The following is a 15,150-nucleotide window of genomic DNA, read 5'->3' on the forward strand; positions in this document are numbered from 1 at the left end:
AGATTATTTGGAAGGGTCTGACCACACTTGCTATTTTTTTCATATAATGTTACAGAATTTGTGGAGTCGAAAATCATCTTGATGATAAATGTTAGTAACATGAAAGTGGGAAAGCCAACAAGCTAACTTAAATCACTATGATCCTATTTTGAGTAAAATGTAACTTGCAAATTTAATGCATATAAGTAAAAAACAATGAATATAAAGTGTGAAACTTTTGGTACTAATTTTTTATCTCTATCAGTTCTTTAATATTTAGAATTATCTTTTCCTTTAGAATAGTTTTATTATTTTTGAAAAAAAATGTACATGCAAAATTCAAACAATATAGAAATTTAAAAAGGAAATAAAGAATCCAATGTACAAGAAGAAGATAACCTTTTAACACTGTGTTAAACATCCTTCCAGGTAGCTTTCTAAACATTGGGATTATATTTCTGTGAATCACTATTTAACTTTTACTACTAAACATCACACATGTATAATGAAGGCTTACCACTTAGGTTTGAGCAATGAAACTTTCACGTATAAATGCCCTTGGCCATTGGGTAGTCATGGTCTACTCTGTAGAGTCCTATTGTTATCATTTAATGTAAACATTTTCTTGTTCTTTCTTGTAGATTGATCTCCTGAAATTTAACTTTCAAGATGAAGTTTTTATTGGCGATTGCCTTTTTTATTTTAATTTCCTTGTGGGTTGAAGAAGCTTATTCTAAAGAGAAGTCTTCAAAGAAAGGGAAGGGGAAAAAGAAGCAGTATCTATGCCCATCGTACGTTCTTCATGTCTTATATTCTTATATGGAAAAATGTTATTGCATTTTTTATCAAAGTAAGGTGGTTTATTGAAACACATATCAGCAAAACTTTTCATATCAGAATATGTACCCATTGGTTTCACAAGAGAGATTTAGCACGTGATAGCTATTTCCTAGTGTTTAAGGTAAAGTTTTATAAAGTTTTGTTCATGTTCTGGGATTATATGATTTCTAGACATCTTTTATAAAATTAGAAAAAAGCATTACTATTTCTTTCAACCCTAAATATGCAACTATAATTAGATACTGGAATTCTGTGTTTTGAGCAAATACCAGTTCAAAAAGATGGTTTTAAAAAATATTCCTAAAAATGAATATTAATTTAAAAATTAGATAGCTAAAGTAGGATTTTAAGGTGTATTTAGTTTATATTGATACATGGAAGAAGAAAATTCACATGGTAGATCAGTTTTCTTTTTCAGTACTTTTCTGCAAAGGACTTAGATTAGGAGATTAGGTTATTTCTCAAAAAAAACATGAAAACAAATCCAAATCACCCACTCCTCCTTTTGTGAATTAGACTCTTTTTTTTTTTTTTTTTTAAATAGGAAGGGTTAATATTGCTGGTGAATAACAGCAAATAGTACCTAATGGTTAGAGCAATTGAACAGTGTGTAAGCAAACGACTTACACCAATATAATGTGCTTTTAGGTAATAATATATGTGGTGGTCTGAAATAAAAGTTAATTTGTTGTTATAGGTCAGTTTTGAATTAAGATTTTTTAAATGCCATGTTGATCATGGGTAATTTCAGGATCAACATCATTTAAAGGTAGACTATTATAGTTTGTAGATACTTTGTAAGAGATGTTAGGGTACATTTTAGGAAGTTTATTTTATAAAGAAAGGCTATTAAAATTGTTTTTTTGGAATGGGTATTTATATGAGTATGTGAGATTAAAAGTCTGGAGACAGTATCATGATCCACATCAAAGTCTAGAATTCAATAAATTTCTCTATTTAGAAGTATCTGCTGGTTTTCAGGTTTAATAGTCCTGCTGCTTATTTCAGTGCTGCACAGTCTGATGTCAGGACCAGATTTCTGGGTGTGTAATAGGATGGCCCTGAATTCTACTCACGTGTCCCTCCTTGGCCATTTGCCCAACTGGGTATGAGGTATCTGATGGAGCAGGTTCAGGAATAATTGCCATCTGTAACTATCACTGTTCTTCAATGTCAAGAGCTTTGGTGTCACAACCAGGAGATAAGCATTTTAGGGAACTGGACATTGGCAGGCCTTACTCCTCCCAAGTGAAAGGACACATTCTCATGTTTTAGATATTCTTTATATTAACCATTTATTTGATGATTGTTGGCATATTGGTACAAACTGTTGCGTATGTCTTAACAGTCATGGTCATCCTGTGTGTGGAATCAAGCCAACTTCAATCAGTCAGGTTTCTCTATATGTGGAGGTTCACAGGGCTCTTTTCCTCTTCCTTCTACCTCCCCCATCAACTGTCATGAGTTAAGAGAGTTCTGAAGATGCCAACACCAAGCCTGAGAACTACCATGTATCTTACATGAGTTCTTTAGAGGACATTCTATCCCTTTTCAGAATTATGCTGTTAAATTGTCTTATATATAAAATGGCTATATATTTAAGTGTCTATACGTAAGACAGATTTTTAAAGTTAAATCTAGTAGGTTAATTAAGAGTGAAACCATAAAGGTTCTGTTCTGATGAATATGAATATCTTCAAGCAGAAGGCCCAACATACACTTGGTAAGCCCATATTACAGTATTTTAGACGTGTTGGTAATTAATTGAAATTTTATCTTTGAAATTTTCTAACACAATTTTAAACTTTTTAGTATTTTTTTATAATTATGAGACTAGCTAAAGCATTATTAACAGTTGCCATGGTGATGCTGCCAAAAATCTGACTTATTAAAAAGTAAGTGTGCCTTGGAGAATAAGATTTACATATTTTTTGTTTGAGCATTTTATTAAGAATTTTGACTTATCACTGAATTCAGTGAACTTCAGAAGACTAGAGTTTTCTCTGGCTATGTTTGGATCCATTATATTAAATTTCTTTGAACATCCAGATTAACAACCTCAGCTTTAATAATGTGCTGTGAAAGAATATGCAGATCATTTGTATCTAGAGGATGATCCAGTTAGCCCATCTTATATAAGTTGAAAAAGTATAAAACATTTTGACTAAGAGGAATATTTGAGATTATGAAAGTTAGGTTCAGATCACATCATAATACTCTTTAATATGGGGAAGCCTTAGTGATTTTTTATTTAACTTTTTTTTAGTAGAGTTGAGACATTGGAGTTGTATAGACATAGGCAGTTAATGTGTGAGTGTAGCAAACACAAGCACAAATTTTCTGTTTCACTGTTGTGATAATATCCTTCCCCCAACCAAGACTGTATATAAGAAGAAAAAGGTTTTAAAATGTAGAAGAAATAAAAGACTTGGGGTCCTTAACATTCTAGGGTTCAATTTTGATGTTGAGCTTGAATTATATCATAAGCTTTTCCTGGCTCTTTTACTATTTTTTTTTTTAATTCACATTTTTTTTGAGACGCTGTAACATAAATTTATGCTGTTGTTTTTTGATGTGTAAGTGAAACAGCCATATGACATTGACAAGCTATCTGATAAATCTCCTTTCAAACATTTTAGAAATTTAATATATTTTAAAATATAAGAAATAAACTGTAAATGAGAAGATAATTTTGATTAAGTCCTTGGACACAGCTTTTTATTTTCCAGTTTGAATTTGACATTAACCTTCATTCCTTGGTCTTTCTTCTGGTTGTCTATACAGTCGGCCTGAGAGATTCTGTCCAAATCTATGGCTGTAACTACCATTTATTCACTGTAGTCCTAAATCTCTGTGTCCATTTCAGACTTCTTTGAAGAATGCCATACCCATAACTCCAATATTTTTATGTGGCTATACTTATTTTGACCTCGAGCTCAACTCAGCATGATAAAACCTGAGTTCAGAAATCCTCCCCACCACTCCTAATACCGTGTTCATTTTTCCAGCAAATGATACCACTACCTCTTTTGCTAACGGAAGTACGGGGGATCGCCTTAGACATTCTCTTTCTACCTTAGCGTCTCAAATTGAGTAGTCTCCAAGACTTCTCAATTCAGAGTCTTGATCAGCTCTGGAATGTGTCCTTCATTTTCACCCCCCTGTGGACACACTACTTTAATTACTCTTCTCCACCTGTTTTGGTGAACTTCTTATTAGTCTCTCTGCTTCTTGTCTTCCTCCATCAATTCATATTTTACTGGAGTGTGTTTTCTGAATCTTCAGTCTACCCAAGTAGTTCCAATGCTTAGAGCCCCTTAAGCGCCTCCATAGCTTTCTGTATAAGGTTCTCATTTCTTGGCTTCATACTCAAAGCTCTTGCTAAGCTGGCCTCTGACACCTCTAGCAATATCTTTCTTTACTTCTTCTTCTTCTTTTTTTTTTTTGAATAGCCATTTGCCACCACTTTTATTTTTTTTACACAGAGAGAGCACGTACATGTGGAAGGGGGTAGGGGGAGAGAGAGAGAGAGAGACAAAGGAAGAGAATCTCAAGCAGGCTCCACACACTGCACGAAGCCCCACACAGGGCTCTGTCCCACGACCCTGGGTTCATGACTTGAGCTGAAATCAAGTGTTGGATGCTCAACCGACTAAGCCACCCAGGCATCTCCAGCAATATCTTGCTATCCCAGTCCCCCTCCCACCTCAACACATATGAGTCAGATCTCATACACACTTGCTCTTTCACACCTCTAGAAGTGTTCTTTCCTTTACCTGAAATGCCAATGCTTTGTCTTTAGTTAACTCCTGCCTCAGTGGTCTTGTCTAAATCCATGGCTGTAAATATCACTTATTCACTGTTGACTCTTCTTAGAAAACAAAATTCAACCAAGTAAATTTGAACATCTCATTGGTATAGTAGCAGATCATGAATCAGGCAGCATTCCATCTAGCAAGTACAGAGATGCTCTGAGGAGTTATACAACATGGAAGGTTTTTACAGGAAGAAGAGTGTGGCAAGAAGTTATTTAGCAAAAAAAAAAAAAAAGGATTATTTCAGGCAAGACTACATTCCCTTAGAGGGAAGGGATCTTACTAGATGCATTATCTCATCTTTTGGGGAATGGAGAGGGCACATGTGACAGATTCCTCACTGATGCTGATCAGAACATTCCTGACTGACTAGTTAAAACTACATTTTTAGGGGACGTTGAAATGTAGTTGGGTTAGGTATTAGGTCTATATTTGGTGACTTGGCTTAAGTGACACCATTTTGGGCCTGTGGTTTTCTTTTTAATACACCTAAGTCTGTATGTCTGGCCCAGACCCCTCTCTGAAGAGCATCACACCCATATAACCAAATTTTAATCTGACTGTTCCATAACGATCTCAAACCTTGGGAAACCTTCCCCAATCTGATCATTTGATCTAGATAATGACACTCTGTGCCTCCATAGTTCCCCAGCTGCCTATCATGTTTATTATAATACTGTTTGGTAATCATCAGTTGTAATTGCCTGCTTTCCCCACTAGATTGTAAGCTCCTAGAGAGCAGTGTCTTATTGACTCAATCATCAGAGATCACAGAATATATACATACAATAAAAATTTGTTTAAAGAATGAATAAAAACCTAAAGATCTTTGGCTCTTATAAGTCATTATATCTGGGTTTTGTTAAGATACTTGAAAGGAACTTATATAAGTCCCTATGGACCATATTTAGAAATATAGTCTAGATGAGTTAACTAGATGAGTTAACAACTGGGTAATTAGTGGAACATCTCCAAAATGGATGATGTTTCCTTGTGAAATTTTGGCCTTATCAAGTTTAACATTTTTTTCAGTGACTAAAATAAGACTATACAGAGGAAACACCCAAACTGAGGATCGTGTGATTTGGGAACATATAGTGAATATCTGAGACAGAATTAGGATCCACTGTGATGTTGAAGGGTTAAAGTGATGGGCTGAATCTAAAAAAGATGGAAGTATAAATTGCACTTTTGTCAAGAAATCACCTGTGCAAGGATAGGATGGGGAAAATATGGTAGAAAACATTTGAAAGAAAAAATGAGATACTACGTTAATTATATATATATATATATATATATATATATATATAATATATATGTATATATATGCATTACATGCATGTAATATATATGATACAAATGAGTATATATCATTACTTAAAGAAATTAGTATTTCTATTTTACCAATTTTATGTTAAGTGTATTAGTAGAATGATATTATTTGAAGCAAGATTTACAGAGATTTCTGCATTGTGCTAATCAATATTGCAGTAACAATTGAAATAATTAAAGTCATGTCATACTAGGAAGAACTGAAGAAACTGAGGTATTTGAAAGCTGTTTTCAAATCATTGAAAAACTCTGATGTGGATGAGAAAGTAGATTTTGCTGCTTGGCACCAATAGTTAAAATAAGTAGTAACTGGAGGCACTCGGCATGAAGGGTAATTATTTGGCAGATATATTTTATAGAAAATTTGAACATTGGATAGGTGGTTAGACCAGATAGTGGTATTTAAGGTCAATTTAATTTGTCATGTTTTTAAGATTCTTTGATTTTATATATTGTATTTGATTACAGCCTTACTATTATCCAATAGAATGAGATAGAATCATTTGAAAATTTTGTTTCAGTGCAGATTTAAACAGATCTGCCTTTATTTTTGGTGCATTGTCTTGGAAAGCCCACCCATATAAAATAAATATATCTTGGTCTTGTGTTAATAATAAGGATTTAAAAACCTTCAGTGGTAGAATCTCTTCTTGGAATTTCATGAACGATCATACTTTTAAAGTATGTCTTTCAAGCCCAGAAGATATTTCTCCTTTCTGATCTAAACCAATAGGAAGAAATATGTCAAGCTACTGTTCTCAAATAATGATTGAGGGATGGCAGATTTAAGTGATCTAGTCATACCTGCCGTAATTTTTAAGAAGGTGGTGTATGTTGATATATTTGTATTTATATGTGCATTATATATGAAACCAGAACATATATAGTATACTTTCTGAATTTTTGATTGAATAAACCAAAACAAAATAGAATTATCTCAACAAAAAACGTTACTTGTCACTTCTTTTTGTGCTATCAGCAGACATAATGTCACTTTTAAATACTGAATTTGGCCAGGCTGTAACCTTTTGGCACATGCTGCCATTTTTGCCATCACTGAGCCTAGGGAATCTTCTACCATTTGTTGAGGACTGTTTGAATTTCAAGTATATGATAGTTTACAGTAAGTGCACTAATATGTTTATAACTTAAATTTAAAATTTCCTTTCTCCCATTTTTGGCCCATACTTGTATCCAAAATATGGGGAGACTTAATAATATACCCTTGATTGATACTAGATGAGGGCTGCTATTATTTATATTAGTGTGTAGTCATGTTAGCGTAAATGAGTCCCATCTTTTTTCCCCCAAACTGTTGGTACTCTACTTTTAAAATCATGACAAAGGAATTTGGTGCCGTGTGTATAATGGAAAACGATGTGGCTTCTCTATATTAATTTGTTCACAAACTAAAAAAAAAAACAAAACAAAAACAAAACAACTATATGTTATGAGAAATTTTTTTGTCTCTTAGAGATTTGACCATTTAATGATAGCATTTGTATATATCAGTTATATGTGGTAGAAGGGTAGATGTACTGAATAATCAAAGCTATTACATGTTGTCTAAGTATAATATTAGCTATTTTCTTCCTATTCTGATTTTCTTACCTACTATTGATTATAATAGAGTGGATTGATTTTAGTTTAGTTTTAGTTTCTTCCTGATGGAAACATTCAAGATAAATGTGTTGACCAAAAGATGAAAAGCTGATTGCAAAAGGGTGTGGGTAATTTCTGTAATGAATACAATTGAAAATTGTCTGTATTATTATTACCATAACACATCTAGCTTGAATATGTCACTAATGTTTAGTTATGTATTTTTTTTACTACCTGTTAAACAATCCCACCTTACTGGCATGCTGTTGTTTTGCCATCAGGTGAATTAATGATCTTCCCTTTCCAAATAATTTCCTAGGTTTTGAAACTGGCATCCTCATTACTCTAGCTACTCAGGCATGAAACTTAAATGGAACCTGTCTTTCTTTCTCTTAGAATGATTTCCTCTGTCATGTTCGTTGCATCTCCACTTACCATCATTTTGAACTTTTTTCCTCAATAGTTTTCTAATTATTTGCCCTATTTTTTCTCTGGTCATTATTATTCGTCTTATATATTGTTTCCATTTTCATCTTGTTAATATTATGTTCAAGACCCACAATGTCTTCTTTTTGCCTGATGGATCCTAGTGCAAACTCTTTACTTTGATTTTCAAGGGCCTCTCTAATTTGCATCCCAAACTTTATGTGAAACTACCCTCTAGTTTTAGAAAGGTTGATCTGCCCTTGCTCCTAAACTACTCTTGCCATTGTTTATGCTTAGACATGTTTATGTTTAGAATGACAACACCTTGGTTAATCTATGCAGGTCTCAGTTGTCCTTCATGATTCACCTCAAGTATTACCTTACCTTATGAAATTTTTAAAAATAATTAGAAGTTTCAGTTGAGAATAAGGTTAATATAAATTGATAGCATGTGGTGGCTATTTAATACTTAGTCTTGGACATTGATAGAAATACTATTTTTAGAAAGAAAAAAGTATTAATATCATGGTGGGTATAAATTCTGGTTGCCATCATTTGTGATGGTTAGAATTTCATGGGAATTTGTTAAGGAATCATGATCAGGATTTGCAGGAACATGAAAGTCTGTTGTTTGGTTGGTTGTACTGTGAGTTGTTTTCCTTGAAGAATAGAAGAGTAGTTACCTGCTATTTGAGGAGTTATTACACAAGATGAACTAGATTTCTTTTGCATGATGTTGACTTATAGAACCGAGATCAAAGAGAAACATAGAGGAAGACAAGTTCAATTTTAAAGGATATGATAGAACTGTCCAAAGAGAAAATGGATTTCTTTGGGTAGTTCTTTGTTGCTAATAAAATGTGGCTTGGGTAGAGATACTACCCAAATCAAGCCTCACTGGGAAATTACAGAATTTAAAAGTTGTTCTCATCCCCAAGATTTCATGAGTCTATGACTAGAATTAATGTTAACTCCCTCTTCTTGAGTCATTTTTGTTCATACTGCATGTTTTGATATTTGATTATATTTAATAATAATACTCTTTATATGGTATCTTTTATTTTCTTGTTGAACCATATATAGTATTAACTCTAACAAATATATGCATACACACACACACACACACCCCTCATCTAATATGTATATATACATATATCTCAAGTGTTTACAATTTATGGTTAACACAATATGTTAACTAACCATATATAACAAATGTATACACAGACACACTTTTATTTAGCATGCATAATGAGAATCTTATGCAAAGTATCTCAAAGTAGGCAGAATGTGAAAGTTTAATGTATATACATACATATACACACATATACTTAGTAATATATGTGAAGGGGTGTGTGTGTGTGTGTGTGTGTATGTGTACACACACACATACACACACATACACAATTTTATATTCTGTCTACTTCAAAATTCTTTGCATAAGAGCCCCACTATGCCTGCCAAGTCAAATGGAATAAAATGGGTGACTATACAGAAATAATATAAATCAATCTTTCGATGGGTCAGTGGCTGACTGGGACTGGGATTAAAGGTAACACCTTTAAAGTTCCCTTTGTATGTCTGCTAAATCATGATGGTCAAGGCTTTGTAATATGGGAGAAAGAACACTCCTGTATCTCAGTTAAACTGTTGCTGATTGGTTTTATGACTTTGAATAAGTCACTAATTTGGGGGGGGTCTCTACTCATTTGTATAGGGAAAAGTTTGATTTCAGTAGTCTCCCAATTTCACTCATCCATCATTCATTTATGACAACTGTATCTTTTATGACTTAATCAAGTTTTATTTATCATTCTTTTGGTACCTTTATATTCAGGGTTAACTCCTTTTGTTTTTGTTCCTCTTTTGCTTTCAGATTAAAAACCAGCCAAACCTACCAACAGAAAAAGAATACACAAAATTCTGTTTCTTGACTAAGTTAATTACAAAGGGAGCTAAATTTCAGAGTTGACTTATTAAAATGTATGTATTTCATTGTATTCCAAAGTAGATTAATGTATGTAGAAGGTGAATTGTTTGCGTTAATAGCGTACCAATTTTTATACATTAAGGAATTTGACTTACAGAAATGTGCCTTTTTTTTCCCTTTGGAGATACAGTAATATGGTAAAGCACAGAGTATATTTGCAGAGGTCTTCTCTATTCTCATTGTGTTACTACCTGAAAGAGATAGAACACTGCTGTGTTCCACAAAGCAGAGAACTTTTTATAAAGGATTTCTTTTACCGTAGACATTTTATGGAAATTTACGCTTAGAATTCATGAGGCAAATTATTCAAATTTATGTACATACAAATAGCTCCTCTGAGACATGATGTAAATATGAAATAATATTTCTAGAGCTCTGATTGGAATAACAGCAAAACACTGATTAAATCACTAATAGAATATGTTGGTTAACTTGAAACATCTGACCTTTATTGGTCCTCTTTTAGGAGAACAATAGTATGGATTCATGACTGTTCAGGGAAGTTTACTACCATGATTCCTGGGAATAACCTTATAGAAAATACCAATGTATTAATGAGTAGATGAGTAATGAGTGCCCTTTTGCATCAATATTTAGCTCTCCATTACACCATGGGCATGACTGACAAAATGATCCAAATTCTTACTACAACACTTTTCAATATAGCCCAGAATTTTGTATTCATTTGACTATGATATTTTTGGCTTAATTCTTCAGATGTAGATGCTTTCAGTTATTCAGAATCTGTACTGATTTATTTTGTGTAGTGATCTAGTCTTGGCTGGGTCTTCACAATGTTTCCAATAATCCTTTTACTTGGCTCTTAGTGTCTCTGTTTTTCTCTCTCTCTAATAATTGTTTTATCCTTGAGCCTACCCCTTTGAGTCTTAGCATACAGTCTTAGTTTATTTCGAAGACAAACAAATAGAAGTAATTGGGTGGAAACTCTCCCAGTGCCTATCTTCACTCTAAAGCTACCTATACTATCCTTTCTTTTCTCCTTTCCATGTGACATAACAGGAAAAGGGACTTCCTTTTGTCCTATCTCCTCTACTCTCTTCTGAGACCTATCTCTATTGCCTTACCTCTGCTCTCCCGAGTTTTCAATTTGCTTTTCTTTCTTTGGCTTTTTTTTCCCCCCTAAGGGCTTACAAATATACTAAATTGTCTCTCAACTGAAAAAAAAAAGTATATATATATATATATATATATGCAGTTTTTTTTTTTTTTAAGTTTATTTATTTTGAGAGAGAGAGTGAAAACTAGGGAGTGGCAGAGAGAGAGGTAGAGAGAGAATCCCAAACAGGCTCCATGCTATCAATGCAGAGCCCAACTTGGGGCTTGATCCCACAAACCATGAGATCATGACCTGGGCTGAAACCAAGAGTCAGATGCTTAACTGACTGAGCCACCCAGGCGCCCCTACTGTATAGTTTTTATTTTTGTTTTTGTTTTTTCCTTCCTAGTATAGTTTTTGTATTCCTATTTCATTGACTTTGTTTTTTCCCTCTGTTCACTACCATGTATCTTAAATTAATAGCCTACAATGGTCTATACTTTCTCTAGGCTATTCATTATTTCTTTCCTTTCCTTTCCTTGAATTTCTTGGAATTATGAAAGCCATACATTATTGTGGTAAGAAATGAAACAATGTGTACTACTTAATATTCTTAATGTTCACTCCACTGTTAATATTAACTCCTGTTACCATTGTACTTTTTGGTAAAGATGTTTTATTATTTTTAAGCAAGTCTATTGACTTTTGAGTCCTTCTATGACTTGGACTAATGATTGTCTTCTACATCCTGACTCAGTCTCCTACCCTAAGCATCCATCTTTTGGCTACTAGCACTTGACTCACTCTTGGAACTTTTTTCCTGATTTAACTGATTAGCCACTTTCACTAGCTATTCCTTTTTAGTGTATCCTGAAATACTGGGTTTTACCAGGTATTCATTCTTGGTCCTTTTAGCTTCTTACTCATCAGCTTTTTTCCTGAGTAATTTCTACTTGTATCTGTGGTTATCCACACAACTTTATCTCTAGGTGTAACTACTCCTGTGGGTTCCCCATAATTATTTTCAACTTCCTGCTGGACCTCAGAGTTCATGTATCAAGCCGGCTCTACCATCTGCATTTCTCAACTTTGTACTCAGCCTTTCATGAAAAATGGCAGAAGCATCTTTCTTCCATGAGCTCTCTCCCTGATCATCTCATCAGTTACTTATCCTATTGATTCCTGTTTGGAAATGACTCTTATATCTGGCTGCTTCTCCCCATCCCTGCTATTATGGTCTTGGTCATTTTCTCATCATTTCATCTCGAATCTTTTATTGAAATTGCTTACCTAGTTGCCTGAACTCCAGCCTGACGTCTCCACTTTAGTTCATACTGCACAGCAGTGGCTCTCCAACTGTTGGTCTTAGCACCCCTTTGCAATCTGAAGCATTTTGAAGGCCACAAAGAGCTTTAGTTTGTGTGAGTTATATGTACTGATATTGTCTTATAAATTGAGACAAATTTTTAAAATATTAATGAAATAACTTAACTATACTTATTACATCTTAACATAAGCAACTTAATTTTTATGAAAAGTAACTATATTTTCAAAAACAAACAAAAATAGTGGGAGGAGTGGCTGTTGTTTTACATTGTTGCATATCTCTTTCCTGCTGGCTTAATGGAAGAGAGCCAGATTCTCATTTTGGCTTTGTGGTACATTGTTTTGATTGGAGTAGGTAAAAAAAGTATGACTTCACACAGACTTGTAATTAGAAAAGGGAAGATTATTTTAATAGCCTTTTCATAGCTGTGAATATTCTTTTTTTAATGCCATGCCAAAAGTTAACAAGTGATAATTTCTTAAAGGTTAATTGCGGTGTTAATTCTGAAATCAGATCAGTGAACATTTTGTTCTCTGTTGTACGAAAATCTATTGGTTTCCCCCCCTTTTTTTTTTACACTTTCTTAGTTTTATTACTGTTCACATTTTTTTAGCGTCTTAAATTGTTTTTGGAACAATTTGATTTCTGTTTTTTTTTCTATTTTCACTGAGATGTAACTGGCCTATAACACTGTGTTAGTCCAAGGTGTACAGCATAATGATTTGACATATGTAAGTAAGGTGAAATGCTCACCACAGTAAGTTTAGTTAATATCCAGCACATAGTTATACAATTTTGTTTTTCTTATGATGAGAATTTTTAAGATTTACTCTTTCAGCAGCTTTCAAATATACAGCATAATATTGTTAACTATAGTTACAGTGAATGACTGTAACATAATTTTATAACATTCTCCATTGGCCATGAGGAAAATATTGGCTTGCTGGGTTTTGCAAATGTTGACACATTTCATTATACAATATCAAAACATCACATCTATCTAATGTCACTTCCAATCTCACTGGAAAGTCTGTTAAGTATTGGAAAGTATTGAAGCTTGTGATGGTGAGTATTACCTTGTCTAAAATTCCAATTTTTGTGTGAAAATTTAAAATTTATTATTGGCAGCAAATACTATGCTCTTTGCAGTTTTTCTCAAAGTTAACAAGCTCTCTTGATTCACTTTTGAAAAATTGTTTGCTAAGTAACTAAGACTAAATTACCATAGTTTTTCTGTGTTGTTCCGTGAAAATGGTGTTCCATAAGAAGTGTCTGCTTTGGCTAGAACATCAGTGACCCAATTGCTTTTCTTTGGACCTGTTAGCATAGTTCGATGTTCTGTGTGGGTACTTCCCATTTTGTTCACACAGAATATTAAGACAATGTGGATTTAAATTTCAAAATTCAATAAAATTAGCATTTTAGTGCTTCTTTAAGAATATAACTTAGGAACACTGTTTTTAAAACTATTTATTTACTGCTAACATGCAAAAGTAAAGGACTGTTAATACGTATAAGTATTACTTTCTTGATTTGCACACCGCAGTTTATCCACCGTTGCTTTTGTGGCATCGGTGTAAATGTCAGTATAGTGAAACAAAGAAAATAATATTTTTAAAATTATTATTTTTATGAAAGTAATTTTGACTCCATGGACCACCAGAAAAGGTATTGGGTACCTTCAGGTATTTGTGGACTGTACCTTGAAAACTACTGTTTTATAGTGTCAGCAGATCAGTGATGCTCAGTGTATATACCATCATTTATTTCTCTGACTATGGCTGACCCTTTCTCTTTTCACTTCTATTCCACACCTCTAACATGCTCTTGGCATACTTAACTTGTCACTGACAAACGTCCCTTTGTGCGCTGTTGTGCATACTGTAACCACTGCCTTGACTTTGTCTTTGTCCTCTCCTTTTTTACCGGTTACCTGCCTCCTCCTCCTCCAGCCCCACCTCAAAAGCCACCTACCTACTCTACGAAAGCCCTATTCTATGTGTAATTAAAATATTGAAATTAATGCCAAATTTAAAGTGAAATTAGTTGAATTAATAAAGAGGAAGAAGAATTAGATTGAAATTCTGGAGAAGAATTGGGCTCTGCTCTGTTACTAACTCGTGGTGTGTTCTCAGATAAGTCACTTCTCATTTTAATAACCCTGATCTGTAAAATGAAAGAATTAGCAATAAGATTTATGAATTTCTCACAGTTTGGGGAGAAAAAGATTATTTGGGATTTTAACATGTGGAAACAATGTTGTCCTGAGTCTGAAGACCGTGGTTCTGTTCTAGAACAGATTAATACATTTGTGACCTTGAATAAGCAATTGTTTTGCCTCTCCAGTCCTCAATTTTCTTATCTGTAAATTGGAAATAATTATCTCTACCTATTTCACAGAGCTTCTCTGATAGTATAATTTGAAATTGCATATGAAAGTATTTTCTGAACTGTAAAAGTTCTACAAAGTAGATTACCTATATTTGTGTATTGTTGAAACCTTTTTAAAGGTTCAAAGGAATTTTACGTGTTTCATATTATTCTTGGTCTCATTCTTCTATCATTACTTAAGCTAATTATTATAGGCAGGAAAACTAATCATGGAGAAAATATCTGAGTAACTTTATTAGACATAGCTTTTTCATAGATTCAGAATGCTAAGATTTGGGTGAATACAACGTATGTGGCACACTCTCTCAACGTGAGGGCAGGTGCCATGTGTTTGACCTATGACCCTTTTTAATACAATGAATCTATATAGGATGCAGCATCCTTCTCCCTTTAC

The 15,150-nt window shown here is 33.6% G+C and overlaps 1 protein-coding gene across 1 annotated transcript in view; it reads left to right on the plus strand.

Annotated features, from left to right (window-relative positions):
• The first annotated feature begins 648 nt into the window (after positions 1–648).
• The window catches only part of GLRB (glycine receptor beta), a 93,070-nt gene continuing 78,568 nt past the window's right edge, over positions 649–15,150 (plus strand). Inside the window, exon 1 of the mRNA XM_047092078.1 lies at positions 649–770. Coding sequence (XP_046948034.1) covers positions 649–770 — 122 coding nt within the window. The remainder of the gene's footprint in view (positions 771–15,150) is intronic.

The sequence above is a fragment of the Lynx rufus genome, unplaced genomic scaffold (assembly GCF_022079265.1).
Source record: "Lynx rufus isolate CCGP_SWC_20201006 ecotype Redwood Valley unplaced genomic scaffold, mLynRuf1.p SCAF_3, whole genome shotgun sequence".
Classification (NCBI taxonomy): Eukaryota; Metazoa; Chordata; class Mammalia; order Carnivora; family Felidae; genus Lynx; species Lynx rufus.